This window comes from Chanodichthys erythropterus, chromosome 20 (assembly GCF_024489055.1).
Source record: "Chanodichthys erythropterus isolate Z2021 chromosome 20, ASM2448905v1, whole genome shotgun sequence".
In the NCBI taxonomy this organism is placed as follows: domain Eukaryota; kingdom Metazoa; phylum Chordata; class Actinopteri; order Cypriniformes; family Xenocyprididae; genus Chanodichthys; species Chanodichthys erythropterus.
Window position 1 is genome coordinate 25,315,942 of NC_090240.1, and position 17,358 is coordinate 25,333,299.

Consider the following 17,358-nt stretch of genomic DNA (forward strand, 5'->3'; position numbering starts at 1 on the left):
TTAGTGTTTCATTTTTAATCAATTTAGGCAAAATAGAAAAGAAAAGTTATCAGCCATAGGATGAAAATACTTAAGGAATAATTTCAGGAAAGATCAGGATCTTTGTATTGTGCATTCCTTTAAAAATTTTAATTCAACTATTATCATTTAAAGGGGGACCTATTATGTAAAATTCACTTTTATTAAGCGTTTGAACACAGATGTGTGCCCACAGTGTGTGTAAACAACCAACCTAATGGTAAAAATCCACCCACTCCTTTTTCCATAATCCACACATATATCATAAACAGTCACTCCAAATGAGCGGTTCCAGATTTACGATTTAAGAGTTTAACTTAGCTCCTCCCCTGAGTGAGCTGTACACAGTCCACCATGTTTATCTCCTCGCCATAGCATTTAACAGCAGCATTCAAGTAAAAACTTTATTCTATGTAAGTTATTTAATCAAGAAGTCAGTGATTTTATGTTTTTCTTTTGTTATTTTGTTCATATTTACAGCATACAGCAGTAGGTACTGTATATTACACTGCTGACACTTTAATACACATCTAATATACACATGCGATTTCTTTACTTGTGTTTATGAACTTGCGTTTTTGACGTAACATTGTGTGTATTTGACAGTTTAATTGCAATAAGATGAAAAAGAGAAATTAGTTTAATACTCACAGGACGTGCCGTCTTCAGATGTGTGTGCTCAGAAAACCATATATCAGAAGTTTAAAGTGTTATGGCTTTAAAACGCATGCAATTAATAACTTTCCAGATGACGTAAAACTGCAATGTCACGTGAGCGTGGCCGCGATAGAGATAATCAAAATCAAACAGATGTTTTGTTCATTTTGGCAGAGAATCTGAGGCACGAGTTGTACAGGCTCCGCCCTTTTCTGGAAAGCAGGGTGGGGAGCAGCAACATATTTGCATTTAAAGATACATGCATAAAAACAGCATGTTTATATTTCACAATTGTGAGAAAAAAAGTCAGAATTGCAAGAAAAAAACATCAGAATTGCGAGATATAAACTTGCAATTGTGTGATATAAATTCAGAATTCTGAGATATAAACTTTCAAAAAAGAGGAAAAAAAGTCAGAATTGTCACTTTATATCACGCAATTGCAAGTTTATATCAGAATTCTGACTTTTTTCTCACGATTGCGAGTTATAAAGTCAGAATTGCGAGAAAAAAGTCAGAATAGTGAGATATAAACTCACAATTGTGTGATATAAATTCAGAATTAAGAGATATAAACTTGCAAAAAAGAAAAAGTCAGAATTGTGACTTTATATCACGCAATTGCAAGTTTATATCTCAGAATTCTGACTTTTTTCTCACAATTGCGAGTTATAAAGTTAGAATTGCAAGAAAAAAGTCAGAATTGCGAGATCTAAACTCGCAATTGCGTGATATAAATTCAGAATTATGAGATATAAACTGTGAAAAAAAAAATATAGTCAGAATTGTCACTTTATATCACGCAATTGCGAGTTTATATCAGAATTCTGACTTTATAACTCAAAACTGTGGGAAAAAAGTGATAATTGCGAGAAAAAAAGTCATAATTGTGACTTTATATCACGCAATTGCGAGTTTATATTTCAGAATTGTGAATTTATAACTCGCAATTGTGAGAAAAAAAAATTGTGAGAAAAAAGTCAGAATTGTGAGAAAAAAAGTCAGAATTGTGACTTTATATCACGCAATTGCGAGTTTATATCGTGAAATTCTGACCTTATAACTCGCAATTGTGAGAAAAAGTCAGAATTCTGAGATAAAAATTCGCAATTACGTTTTTATTTTTTTAATTTAGTGGCAGAAACAGGCTTCCATACCTATTCCTTTAATGCTAATCAAAACACCACAAAAGAACAGAGAAAGCCAGTCACTGTTCCTGAGTGAATGACTTTTGTAGCAATAATGATTAATCTATATTTAATTCCTACAGTGAAGACTGCAGTGTTATATTTTACATTTGATTATTCAATTTCTGTAGTATTTTACCTGAATACTAGTCTAATGCATTTCATTAAATGTGTTTATGAGTTTTTAAATGGCTGACTTATTCTCTCTTACAACTTTCTGGAAAATACAAATTAAGCCTGCCTAGATATTTGTTACCATGGAGAGTTTTACTAGTGCTGTGCTTTTCCATGATTTATGATACTCTATTTGTTTGGCTGTTGGTATCGTCTACTGACAGCTGTGTCCGCCCACTTTAAAAATGGCTGCTGTCTGTTATTATATATGGATGATGATCAGAAACCACAGTGGAACTACATCCAGAAAATCTGTGTATAGTATGGGTATGTTTTAAAACCTGAAAACATGAGATTTTCTCAATGACATGTTAAAGCACTCACTGTCAGCAGGATAAAAAACGGCTTTCAACTTGTCTTTCTCAGCTGGAGGGGAGTGTGAACGATCGACAGTAGCCGTGGATTGGGCACAGGCAGGCGGAGGCCCCCTATGGAGAAGGAGCAGGGCAGCGTGGCCTCCAGTGCCAGTGTCACCATCCCCAGCACCACCTCAGCCTCCACCGGCAGCAACACCATATCAAACTCCTCCAGCAGACAGCAGGCTGTGCCTCAGATATCAGTCTATGGAGGAATCACGGACAGACAGACCGTTCAGGTACAAAGAAATCAGTCACAGTCAGTCTATTGTGACTGCAAATTCTTTCATCTACCCTATAAATTTGCATTATCCTTTGGCGCCATCTACAGGCTATGTGCATCAACCACGTCTATAATCAGTGAACATGAGGGTCTCATTCATTGTTAATGTGGTGCTCTTCAGTTGTCACATCTGCATTTAGTGATGTTTACTTAGTAACGCAGTATTTGTTTTAACAAATATAACAGTTTTAGTGCAATATAGTAGACTTTTATTCTCTAGTATCCTTGATTATTCTCAGTGATGAATCAGAGTCCACAGCTGACCAACAGTGATTGGCTGCTCAGAAGAAGACCTCTGATGTCAGCTGAATTTGAATGGTAGTATTGGTAGTACCACTGAGCACATGCTCAGTAAGAATCCAGATGGATTCATTCAAGAGAGCTCAAGATTTGGTCTTCACAGGGTAAAATAAATTTTCTTTTGGCAGTTTGTACATTGTTAAACATGTTGATATTATATAAGAGACTGGACATTTTGATCATTTTCTTTTTAGATTTGTTTTAAGAATATCTATCTCCAATCTGTTTTAAGAAACAATAATTTCTCTATTTAGTGCTTATTTATTGAGCAAGATGTCTGTAAAGTAGTTAATGTATTAACTTACAATGAGCAATATATTTTACAGCATTTATTCATCTTTGTTAATGGTAGTTAATAGAAAAACAATTGTCCATGATAGTTTAAAGTGTATTAACTAATGCAGAACTTCTGATTTTAGAAATGTTGAAGATTAATAAATGCTGTAGAAACATTGTTCATTGTATGTTCATGTTGGTTAACTAATTTTAACCTTATTATAGAGTGTTTTCATTAATATTGTAATTATTAATTAACCATGAGATAAGAAAATATAAGGATACGAACATTACATATAGAGTCAAATAAAAAATTATTCAGACATTTTTGATATATTTTTACTAGTGGGTAAACTATAGTTCATTTATGTAAGTGAGGATAGCAAAATAAAGTAAACTGTGACATATTATACCCAAAGATTCTTCATACAGTGGATTACCGGTAAAATTGATAAAATATTTGGAACCAAAAATTATTCAGACACTTTGACCTGACCATGTTTTGCTGAAGTGTTATCTGACATAATTAAGTTTTTTTTTTTTTTTCTGACACAGTTTAATTCTGAGATCTTGTCATATTTTATTACCATTTTTTTAACTATAGTGAATAAACTGTATTAATGAATGAAATGTTCAAGGTGTCTGAATAAATTTTGGTTTGACTGAATAAGATATACATTCTCTAGAAAAATCTTATTAATATGTATTGTCAAGTAAATGTTTTAGGTATTTTGATATTTTTACTGGAAAACAAGACCAAAATTCTGATTGAGTAAATGATTTGTTGCAGTGTAAAAACAATTACCTGCTACCAATATTCATTTATTTGTTTAGCTGACGCGTTTATCCGAATGTCTAATAAATGCAAATAATTCAACCAGTGATAGCTGAAACAGAGAATAAAATAAGTAATAGTAATTTTCATATGAGTAGAATAATAATAATAATAAAAAATAATAATAAAATTAGGTTAATTCTCAAATTGATTGCCCTGAAGATAGTGTGTACAGATGATGTTAGGTGGGATGCTTTAGCTCTGAAGGGAATGTAGTCATGCTGTCAGGCTGCTGTGATGGATGGCAGTGACCTCACATGCCATGTCATGACTCAGGCATGCAGCCGTGCTGGAGCGCACCCAGCGACCCTCTGTGTTTACAAATGGGGAGCTATAGTCATTCTTTCTGCATAGAACAGTATGTGCTGGTTACACATGATACAATGAGAAGTGTTTTTCTTTGCACCTCTGTGGTGTACGTTATAAATAATATGTGCCCTTGGGGTAGAATATTATTCACATGTTTATTTAATTATCCTATCCCATCTCATCTTACTCAGGTCATCCAGCAGGCCTTGAACAGGCAGCCCAGCACAGCAGCAGCTCAGTATCTACAGCAGATGTATGCAGCTCAACAACAACACCTCATGCTACAGACCGCAGCACTACAGCAACAGCACCTGAGTCTGGCTGCAGTGCAGCAGGTGGGCATACATGCCATAGACATATATAGTAGCCCCCAAAAAGCCATTACAAATTATTTGCTTTAGTGACAGCAGCACCCGAGCTGCATGAACTCCATCAGTTTGTGTAAAACCTAATGAACATGTTTTCCAGCATGATTTGAGAAAAATGCAAACATCTTGAGCTTCAGTGGAAGAACATCTGACCATCTGTGCAATAAATTCACATGATCAGTCACAAATGTGCTTATTTGATTAATATAAATGTTTCTTAGTAACATTGTTGTCTTATCTTTCTATTAATTTCCAGGTTCAGATTATATTTTAAATCAGACTTTTGGACCCCACTGTACATCAACATATGCATGCTTGCTCAAGCTTATCGGCATTCATGCTAGTACATTATTATTCCTCAAAATTGTTCTCTAATCTAACAAACTAGTTATTGTCTTAATATTTGATCAGGCTATTCTGCGTTTCTCTATAAAGAGTTTAATTCTACCAATAGAAATATTTTGTTCAGTGATCTCTCAACATGCTAATCAAACACAGAGAAAAAATGTGCATGCTTGTGTCAGATAGTGGTTTACAGTATCTGAAGATAGTCAGGTAATGGTTAAAATACAATACTTTGTGAATATAAAGAAATTGGATTAAAGCACTTGAGATCTAATGAAAATCACACATGGCTCTATGAATTGTGGAGTGAGTAGCTCATGTACAGGGCCATTCATCTCTTGTGACAAGTATTGATGTGGGATTCCTTGCAATGGCCAGAGGCATGTTTTGCAACAATTTAACAAAAATCTGCTCTGGCAGAGCCACATCCTGTGGATATTTGAGGAAACCAAGGGTAAAGAGCATTTCTTAACAACCGAGGAACGATTTGATTCATACGTTTGGCCAGCGTGTCAAGCTTCGCTTCAATTATTTGTTGAGTGGCTTATTGCTGTAAATTAAAGAAGTAAAGTCATCTAAACCATTACTGAGTTTAAACTTGAAGGTCATTTTGATATTTTTAACCAACTTTTGACATTTTTATATCATCACATAGATTTATGTGAAATGTCATAAATCATAAAAACAAACCAATTATTACCACAAACATTTGATAATTCATCATATCCATTGCTAATACTGAGGTTTAAGCTGTTAATTTCACAAAAAATGGGGAAAACTATAAAATAATGACCAATTTTAACAAGATTTGCAATAAAACATGTTTTGTTAAAAAAAATAAATATAAAAAAAATAAATATATATATATATATATATATATATATATATATATATATATATATATATATTTTTTTTTTTTTTCCTACTGTTGAAAGACCCTGATGGGTACATGCTGAGAGTGCACTGAATAGACGCACTGCATCTGCACAAATAATTTATTTGTGTATTTTCAAAGGTTAAACATAATTTTGATCCACAGAATAGAAATCCCTTTGGGGAGTACAGTAGAGTTGAATGTATTGTGTGGTTGTAGTGCTGAGTGGCAGGCTGTTCACACTGCTGTGGGAACGAGGGATCCGTTTCCTGCCCCTCTCTCTCTCTCTCTTGCTCAATGTTGTTGTTATTGATTAATGAGTGCTGGGTTTGACTTGTGACCTATCTCTGTGTCCTTCCCTCTTTACCATCTTTCTCTCTCTTTCTCTCTGGCATTCATTCATTCCCCACAGGCTAGTATAGTGGCAGGAAGACAAAGCTGTAATCCAAATGGCACTACATCCCAGCAGACTGTGGCCTCCCAAACCACTGTAAGTATTATTAAAACTGACATTGATATCTCACTCAACAAGTCTGCAGTGCTACAGAAAAAAATGGCAGTGGGTATTACTTGCATGTAACCCCTTTTTATATGTACATATTGGTGGAATCCCTAACTTTTGACTGAATGTGATCATTCGTAACGCTTTGGTTAAGATAAAAATCACGTTGTTAAGATTTTTCCTTGTTATAACAGATAAACCTGGCCACATCCCCAGCGGCGGCTCATTTGATCAGTCGAGCCCAGAGTGGGAACTCTGTTCCAGTCTGCATTGCCCAACAGGCCGTTCTGCTGGGAAGCTCCTCCACACCCACGCTCACCGCCAGCCAAGCACAGATGTATTTACGAGCTCAGATGGTAAAACCGCTTACACACGTGCAACCACAAATGTACTTTCTAAATAAAGACATACCTAATGTTTTTAGATGATTATTATAATGAACACAGATTAAACATAACCCAGTGTTTTATTTTATTGTATTGCACCAATATGATTTATTTTCCTGGAGGATGATGTCATTAAGAAGCTAGTTAAAGGAATATTGTAAAAGGATGTTAAGTGATATTGAGAACACTGGGGAAAACTAAAATCACCAATTTGAGCAATGTTTCCAAGAAAATATGTTTTGTCTAAAACATTTTGAGTAGAGAAATGGAAAATAGAAGAGACACCTGTAATTTATTAATAAATTGGCAGTGTTTAATGTTAGTTTGTTAATTAAGTAAGCACACAATTTGTTTTTGTGGAGAATTGTGAAATGGTCCCATTTCAGATTTTATACTGTATAAATGGATCATTTTGGTTCCCTAATGGCACTGTGGTGTTGGCTATAAACAGTCAAATGCATAACTACTGGACATTCTTCTCAAGATTTCCTCATGAATAAATAGTATTTTTCTTGAAATGGAAAAAATAATTGGCATTTTGGCATTGTGTGTGTGTTGCATTCATACTTGCCATCTTACAACATCTTTTTCATTTGGCCTTGGATTTTAAATGTGGCACAGCTGCAGCTCTTTCAAAAAACCCAATAAGAGACAGAATGCTGACCAAAAATGTTTTCACTGGCACATCAACTATTTTCTCTAAAATAGTTTTTGGCTGGGAACTGATTAGCAGTAAATGAGCTGCTTGAGATCTGCCAGGATTTAAAAAATGAAGTCCTTTCAGCACTATAACAGCTGAAATGGCTCAAGTCCTCTCTCTGATGTCAAATTTGATACCCTAGTATTTGTTATATAAATTTGACTCATACACTCAGATAAAGCAACCATTTTGGTATGATTTCCAGGCACAGCAAACTAATCTTGTGCAAGTAGCTAGGAGCCTAGGACGAGCTGTTCCTTTGTCCCCCCAGCTTATCTTCACCCCAGCAGTTCAACCAGAAGCTACTGCTCTGTCAGTCAATACGCCACCCATCAATGGACAGGTAATCCTAACATACACCAACCTGTCTTACAGTACATCTATACTAATATATCATGCTTTTTGGTTGCCACACCAAATTCACTTTTATCTCTCTCCTCTTTGGTGCAGAACTTGGCTCTTCGTGGCCAGCAGGGGGTGCTCACTTCCTCCCTCTCTCAGTCTCAGTTACAGAGCCTAAATGTGAAACAGTCCCCCGGAGCGTCAGCACAAATTTCTTTGACTGGCCAGCCAGTGGCCCGTCTGAAGAGTCCTGGAGCGGAGCCAAACCCTCAGGGAGCTGCTGCAAAGGGTAGTCCTGCAGAAACATCCTCAGAGACTGTTGGAAAAAACGACAAAACCAGTGACCTCACAACACAGGAGTTGAACGTGTGTCCCAATGTGACCTCAGTGGCGGGCCATCCTCTCATCAGCACAGGTAGGCCATCACTTCTGGTTGCTGTCTGCTTTTTCTCTGTCTTAACCAGGGTTATTATAGTTAACTACAACTGAACCCATTGTTACTTGAAATGACACAAACTTAACTAAACACACTTGTTTTATTTCAGCTAGTTGCTAAGGAAGGCAACATTTCTAATTATCATTTAGTTTGACTTGATATACTAAAATAACTAAAACTAAAATAAAATGAAAAAAATATTTTTTTATTTTTAAAACACTTAAAATATAAAAACTAATCCAAAATATTAATAAAAACTGTAATTGTATCTCAGTGATACTAAAATAACTCTGGTCTTAACATGAAGCAGAGAGGGGAGGATCCAGTGAAAGTGTACCGTCTCGATTGTCTCACTAATGAAGGAGTGAAAGCAACAAGAAAAGCTCAAGTGAGAGGGACATCTGGCCTTGAGCATTAAACAGGGTGTCGGATTGCTGTGGCAGCGGTCTTGAGGTGCACACTGGGCGGCAGTGTTTCACGATAGCACACCTGTTTTGTGTGCATTTGTAGTTGTTGGGGTTCTCTATTTGTTTGTACCCTCCAAAGCCCTGCTTCTCTGAAAAGATATCCTTTATCACTGAGACAGATATACAGCCTTTTTGGTTCAACGACACAATCTGCCCCACATGCTAGTAAAGTGAGATGCTGTAAAGTGGTCCCTGAATATCTGCCATTCATTTTGTATTAATAATGTACATCAGCAATTTATTTATTAACAATACTGAATTGCATTCTCAGTACTGTATGTTATATGTCAATGGTAAGCAATTATTGAGGAGTTATACCCCTGGATGCACAACATATTGGTGCCATATAAGTTAGGTATTAGAGTTTTTGTTTTAATTTATCAGCATCGTTCAACAGTGGATACTTATTTGCACATGCTCATATTTCCTGGTTTTACATTAAGATCTTCTTTTTCCTTATCTAATACTTACTTAAAGGTATAGTTCACCCAAAAATGAAAATTCTGTCATCATTTAATCGCCCTCAAGTTGTTCCAAAACTGTATAAATTTCTTTGTTCTGCTGAACACAAAAGAAGATATTTGGAAGAATGATTGTAACCCAGCAGATCTGGGACGCCTGTCCTTACGTGCACATGAACTTTGATGACATCCCATTCTTAATCCGTAAGGTTTAATTTGGAGTTGGCCCACCCTTTGCTGCTATAACAGCTTCAACTTTTCTGGGAAGGCTTTCCACAAGGTTTAGGAAAGTGTTTATGGGAATTTTTGACCATTCTTCTAGAAGCACATTTGTGAGGTCAGGCAGTGATATTGGATGAGAATGCCTGGCTCGCAGTCTCCGCTCTAATTTATTCCAAAGGTGTTCTATCGGGTTGAGGTCAGGACTCAATTCGAGTTCCTCCACATCAAACTCGCTTATCCATGTCTTTATGGACCTTGCTTTGTGTACTGGTGCGCAGTCATGTTGGAACAGGAAGGGGCCATCCCCAAATTGTTTCCATAAAGTTGGGAGTATGAAATTGTCCGAAATATCTTGGTATAATGAAGCATTAAGAGTTCCTTTCACTGGAACTAAGGGGCCAAGCTCAACCCCTGAAAAACAACCTCACACCATAATCCCCCCTCCACCAAACTTTACACTTGGCTCAATGCAATCAGGCAAGTACCGTTCTCCTGGCAACTGCCAAACCCAGACTTGTCCATCGGATTGCCAGACAGAGAAGCGTGATTCGTCACTCCAGAGAACAAGTCTCCACTGCTATAGAGTCCATTGGTGGCGTACTTTACACCACTGCATCCGACGCTTTGCATTGCACTTGCTGATGTAAAGCTTGGATGCAGCTGCTCGGCCATGGAAACCCATTCCATGAAGCTCTCTACGCACTGTTCTTGAGCTAATCTGAAGGCCACATGAAGTTTGGAGGTCTGTAGCTATTGACTCTGTAGAAAGTTGGCGACTTCTGCACACTGTGTGCCTCAGCATGCGCTGACCCGCTCTATGATTGGCCTACCACCTTGTGGCTGAGTTGCTGTTGTTCCCAATTGCTTCCACTTTGTTATAATACCACTAACAGTTGACCGTGGAATATTTAGTAGTGAGGAAATTTCACAAATGGACTTATTGCACAGGTGGCAACCTATCACGGTACCACGCTTGAATTCACTAAGCTCCTGAGAGCGACCCATTCTTTCAAATGTTTGCCATACACCTGTGGCCATGGAAGTAATTGGAAGACCTGAATTCAATGATTTGGGGAAAATGATTTGTAGGGGTGTCCCAATACTTTTGGCAATATAGTGTACTTCCAAATATCTTCCTTTGTGTACAGCAGGACAAAGAATCAAGTACAAGAGAAATGTAAGAGAACTATTGCTACGATGAACTATCCCTTTAAGTTAATCTATAAAACCCTAATATGTGTTTCGTAATTTATACTTTATATTTATGTTTTGATGCCTAAATTCACTTGTAGCATTTCACATGACTAAATTGTAGTGTTTTGATTTTAATTTATATAGACAAAATAATATAGAATTTTAATAATGTCATTTTAATATAATGTTTTAAGCCATAGACTTTTAGAGGCTGACCCTTCCACATGCTGAATTTTATTTAATAAAAAAAAAACAACAAAAAAAACACCAAATCTTTCTTGTTGAGTCATAGGAAAACCAACAACTCTCACATGTGTAGTTATTTGTTGTGGTATAAACAAAAAACACTGGTCTGCATGTACGAAACAGATTTGAGAATATGAAGGGTTGTTTACTCAGGAAACATTTGTGCTTTTTTTATTGTTGGTCTGTGTATCAGATGGACATCTTTGGCTATTCCATCACATCTTGCTGTTTTATTTAGCATTTTGTTTCATGAGCGTAAGGGGCCAATCAAACAAAGCACTTTTTTGTGTATAAAAATGCCCCCTAAAACAGCATGCCAAATTTTATAGGTTACACCTATAAAAACGCATCTTTAAAAACTACTGTGCTCCATTTCATCCGCTTTATCGAACACAAGAATATGTCCTGTGTAAACGGCCCCTAAGAAAGACTTTTCCATTTCTTGCCCATTAATCGCATAACACATCATCCGTTACATTCATATTAATAGCAACAAGTCACACTCAGGACAATCCAAGCCTTCAGTAGACAACTACAATCCAATACAAATGGAAACCACAAGTGGGCTAATGTGTTATTTGTGGGTGTGGGTTTCCATGTATGTGGTAAGGTCCTGACCATTTCCTGTCATGAAAGCTTGACAGAGAGGGTTCAAGCATCAATATATACAAAGAACAGCTAGAGACGAAGCCAAAGAAACCACTGGAGCAGTGAGAAGGGTCAGTACTTACTGGCAACACCATCCATCAGTATGTTTTTCTTTACACATTCATTGCTTAACAGAGTTTCATGAACCTACAAATAGCAGTATGATAATTGAATTCAGCTCTGTTTAAACATTTGTCCAGTTCCAGTAGCTCCTAAATGAAGAGACCTGTTATTATGGTAAATCTCGGTGCATATACTATATTTAGAGAGGAAAAGTCTATGAAGAGACCAAATGGTAAATGGAAATGGTGTGTTGAATGGCTCACTCTTGCATTGGCCGTGTTTTCTTCATAAGGAATTCATTAGACAAGAAAAGCACATAGCCAGGAGCATAAAACTCAAAGTATTGAAACCAAAACTGGAGAGAAACCTAAGTAAGACCATACCTTTCTTGGAGTGACCACTGCAGAATTGAAATGTTGGGCCTACATGAAGTGTTTTGATCAAGGTTAAGATTGTGGGCCAACAGATTCTTTAATCGGCTGTAATGAACAATAGCTTGGAGAGCTTTTCCTTCAGAGACCAATAACGTCTGTACATGAGCAAAGAAACTCCACCCCCTTTACTTTGGGAGTGTAATCAATAGCCAGTCAGAGAAAAAAAAAAGTTTTTTCAAACTTTTATGTAGGAATGCTCTAGACCAGGGTTCCTCAAATCTGGCCATAGAGGGTCACTGCCCCGCAGAGTTTTGCTCCAACCCTAATCAAAGCCACCTGAGCAAGTTAATCAAGGTCTTCAGGGTTACTAGAAAATTACAGGTAGGTGAGTTTGATCAGTGTTTGAATTCTAGGAGCCCTGCTCTAGACTGACGTTTTTTATGGTTGAGGCATGTTGTGTCAAGCCACTTTGGCAGTTATTTTAAGAGGCTTGTCAAGTTCACACAGAATGTGTTCTTGTGTTTAAATATGCAGTGAAATGTATCTTGAGAATTTTTTTTAGTTTAAATTCTTTTCACTTTTTTAAAAAGGGCCGCACATATATGAGACACTGAACACAAGTCTAGTGTATATTTACATAAAAACTATTAAAGGGTTAGTTCACCAAAAAATGAAAATGATTTCTGTCATGACAACTCTCTGAGTGTTTGGCATGGTAATGGATATGACAATGTAGATATATTTGGTTTTGGCGGAATAGATCTGCTACGCTGCTGCTGCTTAATTGCTGCTGCTGGTGCTGCAGAGCAAGTACGGGACTTGCTACTGCCAATACATACACGACCCGCTGCTGTGAGCAAGTAAGACATGCTGCTGCTGTACAATATAGCGTATATGAATAACCGTAGCAGATCTATACAGGTGGAGCTGGGGAAGGTGGAGGGTTTCTGAGCACACTGCGCTACTAAGCAATGCTAACTCATGTATTTAAAGATTAAGCACGCAAGCTCATTGGCTACTAATACAGCAGGACATCTGTGACCTATAGATAATGATGTGATAATTAGAAGGTGTGTTAAAGAACCTATTAGTCTGCGCCATCTAGAGTTTCATGACAGAACTTTGTATGTCATTTATTACTCACCCTTATGTCGTTATCTTCGTTCATCTTCGGAACACAAATTAAGATATTTTTGATGAAATCCGATGGCTCAATGAGGCCTCTATTGTCAGCAATGTCACCGAACTGCTCAAGATTCATAAAGGTACTAAAAACATATTTAAAACAGTTCATGTGAGCAGGGCCGCATTAAGACTACAAGGGGCCCCTGGGCTTTACCTCTTGAGGGGGCCCTTCATCCACCAGCACTATTACCTACATTCAGGGGTTAAATTGGGCCGGGGCCGTCCGGGGCTGAGCCCTGGCACATAGGCTTACGAGGGCTCGGCATACGCTTGTCCGGGACTGCGGGACAAGTGGAGTTTTTGAAGTGAAAGAGAATTTTACTTGCCTGACCAGATAAGTAGCTTGATTAAAATGTCAATAACAACCAAAACGCGAGAATGATTAATCTAGCTTAGTGGATGTACTGGCGGTGATATTGCGCTGTTGAGGATGTAACCTCTTGAGGAGAATTCAAAACAAATGAGCTCTGTTCACACAAAGAAACTCAGTTATCATGTTGCAATAAAAATTCAATGGGGTTTAGCTTGCTATTTACGACATATGATAAAGTTAAGCATCACACGACCGAAAGTGCTGAATTCCTGAATATCACCTCGATTGAAATTGACACTAATTTCATACAACAATTCAATAAACAAGTAGTTAATATCAATCACTTACGTTTTAGATGCAATATGCCTGTTTTTTGTTTTATTGTAGCAGCGAAAATAGTTCCAAACAAAGCAGAAGCAGCGCATCTCGCAGCTGCGCTCAGCCGTTTTGAATGATTCAGCCTTTTGAACAAATCGGTTGGGTGAAGATTCAATCGCCCATTCATAAACAACTGCTTCATTCTTGATTCAGAGTGAATCGTTTGAATAAATGACTCAGTGGCTCACTCATTAAGACGGTCACTTGTCGCCATCTACTGGCGGTTTAATTTCATGTTTAAAAGTATAAATTTCCCACCAACATTTCTTATTTGTTTATTCAAAAATATTTAAAGAATCTCATAACATTATTGAACGCAGTTGTACTTTTTCAGTGTAAATTATTTAATTTGGTAACAGCCCTAGTGTCTTACTATTTTAATTTATCAAATGTAAGAATATGAAATAAAAGATAAAAGATTTGCATAGTAATACAATTTTTTATTTTTTTTCCAGACAAGCTACTTTTTTACTCTGACAAGTAAATTACCAATTTAGTTGTCCAAAGGACAAGCACGAACCCAGGCTTAATGTCGAGCACTGTATTTTGTATTTATATTCTGTTCTTTAATGGTAGCATCACTTATATTTAATACTGACACAAAGGAGAAGGCACAGGCCTACAGAAATATTTTATTGTCATCAGATGTAGCTTTCACACTACCAGCATCTATAGAATGATTTTGATCAGCATTTTATTGTTCATAGCAGAGGGCTCTCTCAACTTGTTATATTTTACAGTTTGTCAAATGATACGATTTTGAAGTCTTTGCATACACATGCACCACTCGAAAGCCTGAAACCACAGAGCCCCCCCACATAACAAATCCCAATTTAACCCCTGCCTACATTCACTCAATCTTCTTAATCACAAAGTGCAAGTTATCAGCCTTTTATTTTGCATGAATAAATGCCATTACCAAAACATCCAAATCTATTGGTCTGTTATAAAATATAAATATCACTGCATGAACTACATATTGGCACATAGTCTGAACTATTTGTACAGGCTACTCATTTCGAAGGCTGCATCCTCCAGAGGTCGCATTTGAAGGCTGTATACGTCATTGAGGGCCGGCTCATTTAAGAAAAACAACCGTTGGATTGCAAAGTAAGAAAGAAAATACAGCATTTTGCACCTCATGAGGAATAACCATCAATTTTATTATGGTTACTTTTCTTAAATAAGACATCCTTAATGATGTATGCAGCCCTTCAAATGCGAGCTCTGGAGGACGCAGCCTCTGAAACGAGATGCAGATTCGAACAGTAACAAAGGCGCCAGTTTTACCATTTCAATTCCAGTGTGAGTCCTTGTCTTTTGGAAGTGCATGCAAAGTGGATTTGCTTTTGCACCGTAAAGATGTCATGTCAACATGTCAACAACACAAACCAAACTCTTCCAGTCTCAGCTTTTTGAAGTCTCAGTCTTCCAGTCTCAGTGTTTGAAGGCGGGCCAAAATAGATGTTGTTCACGAGCAACCGGCTGCCATTACACAAATTTTTACATTGTTATGTAGGTTTGTAACAGGAAGTGAGACTGGAATTGCTCATTTCGGCAGTTCAGAATCAATTAATTCTTTAAGGCAAAAATTAGGCTACTTTTTTATCCTGTACTTTGATCTTTAAAACAATGTGACAAAAACACACGCAAGTTCTACCCAAATGTTTAATGTCATGATTGTTACCATCTATTTGCATTAGTTTATATCCAGCTGGTTGCTTTTATTGATTCGTTATGCAGCAAAGTTGCATAATTAAAACTAGTGTCATGAGAAAGCAAACTGTATCGTCATGCAGCAGACATATCTAAACAAATCAGAAATGCATTTGATTTCAGTTCTCTGCAGGGTTCAGTGAGTGAAGGGGCGCACATCGGTCGAGAAGCGTAGCGACGCACCACGTCTTTAAAATTCGAACACATTGTTTTCTTTGGGGCTGTTCACACAGAACGCGCTTTTCTGCGTTACTTTTTCTTTGTTTTTCTATGTAAACATGCGCTAGAAGGACGTGCAGAACCCGCTGCGCTCGCGTCTTGATGCATGACATGGCGATCTAAAGCCATGAATCAGTTCAGCTTAAAAAAGTTTTAAAAAGCGTCTCGAGACCTTGCGGTTTCCCCCATTCCACTGCCCCGCGTCTCGCGTTTTTCAAAGCAAAAACGCGTTGTGTACGCACACAGGCAGCGCCACTGGGTCTGTCCGCGTTGTCCAGATACTGATAGCCTACTTAGTTGCTTGCTGACGCAGCGCGTCGTATGAACTTCACGCGCAGAACAGCACATGTATTCATATCAAAGCGATGTTAAAGCGACAGTCATCACATTAGAAAATGCGGTTATATTTTTTCCGGCATCACCGGGGCCCTCCCTCACCCGGGGCCCTGGGCTTAAGCCCAGGTAAGCCCGTGCATTAATGCGGCCCAGCATGTGAGTACAGTGGTTCTACCTTAATATTATAATGTGGCGAGAATCCTTTTTGTGAGCCAAAAAAACAAACAAAATAACGTCTTTTCAACAATATCTAATGATGTGCGATTTCAAAACACTGCTTCGAAGCTTTAAAAATCTTTTGTTTCAAATCAGTGGTTCAGGCCACGTAAACAAAGCCAAATCACGTGACTTTGGAACCACTGTTTCGAAACAAAAGATTCATAAAGCTTCGAAGCAGTGTTTTGAAATCGCCCACCACTAGATATTGTTGAAAAGTCGTTATTTTGTTTTTTGGCACGCAAAAAGTATTCTCGTCACACCCGTCTCGAGTCCCATGGAGGAGCTCAGGAAGGATAAAAGGATGAGTGACGACAGCAAAGTACAACATAGAAGTACGAGAGGACTTTATGTTGTGTATGTTTTAGTTTATGTAGCAGTCGTCCATGAGGGGCTGCCGCTTTACTTTCTTTTTTTTAAAATTAAAATTGCATTAAAAATATGCCGATTCCCACCTCCTTCTTCCCTTATCAGTGAACTTTGTTTCAACGACGGTGTGCATTTTCACACAGAATGCAAGATGTGGGGCATTGGAATGAAAAAAATTAAAGGTTTAGAAATGTTTTTTTTTTTAAGTTGAACAGCTGGTTTTAAGAATGCTTTGTCAAGTGTGAGAAGCTGCAAAAGAAATGAGACACGAGTGGTCAAACATGTCCATCTTGTAGAAGTTTACATTAAAAAACAAGGGAAAAAGCAGAGCAGTGGAATGCAAAAAGTTAAGGAAAATACTATGTGAGTTTGATCACCATGTTCCACAATACTTTGATTTCGATACTGTATATGACAGTAAAAACATAAATTATATTATATATACATGTGTTTGAAGTAGCACTCAGTATTGAGGCTGGGTAAATGATATCCTTTAGCACTTATCCCTCAAAGGCCAGGAAGTTTTGCAGACGTTTCTCTTTTTTTTGTCATATTAAACTGTGCTGAGAAAGGGCAGCAGTTAATTATTTATCAACATGGGTG

At 37.4% G+C, this 17,358-nt stretch overlaps 1 protein-coding gene across 4 annotated transcripts in view; it reads left to right on the forward strand.

The window, feature by feature from the left end:
• Positions 1 to 17,358, forward strand: part of phc2a (polyhomeotic homolog 2a (Drosophila)) — a 53,026-nt gene that overhangs the window by 21,306 nt on the left and 14,362 nt on the right. For 2 of the 4 annotated variants that reach the window (XM_067371469.1, XM_067371470.1), the window contains exons 2-7: positions 2,403 to 2,631; positions 4,587 to 4,730; positions 6,395 to 6,472; positions 6,679 to 6,840; positions 7,776 to 7,913; positions 8,021 to 8,327. In XM_067371469.1, the coding sequence (XP_067227570.1) occupies positions 2,467 to 2,631; positions 4,587 to 4,730; positions 6,395 to 6,472; positions 6,679 to 6,840; positions 7,776 to 7,913; positions 8,021 to 8,327 (994 nt within the window). In that variant the 5' untranslated portion in view covers positions 2,403 to 2,466. Of the gene's footprint in view, positions 1 to 2,402; positions 2,632 to 3,033; positions 3,080 to 4,586; positions 4,731 to 6,394; positions 6,473 to 6,678; positions 6,841 to 7,775; positions 7,914 to 8,020; positions 8,328 to 17,358 lie in introns of those variants that run through there. The other 2 variants (XM_067371471.1, XM_067371472.1) reach the window with 2 other exon arrangements.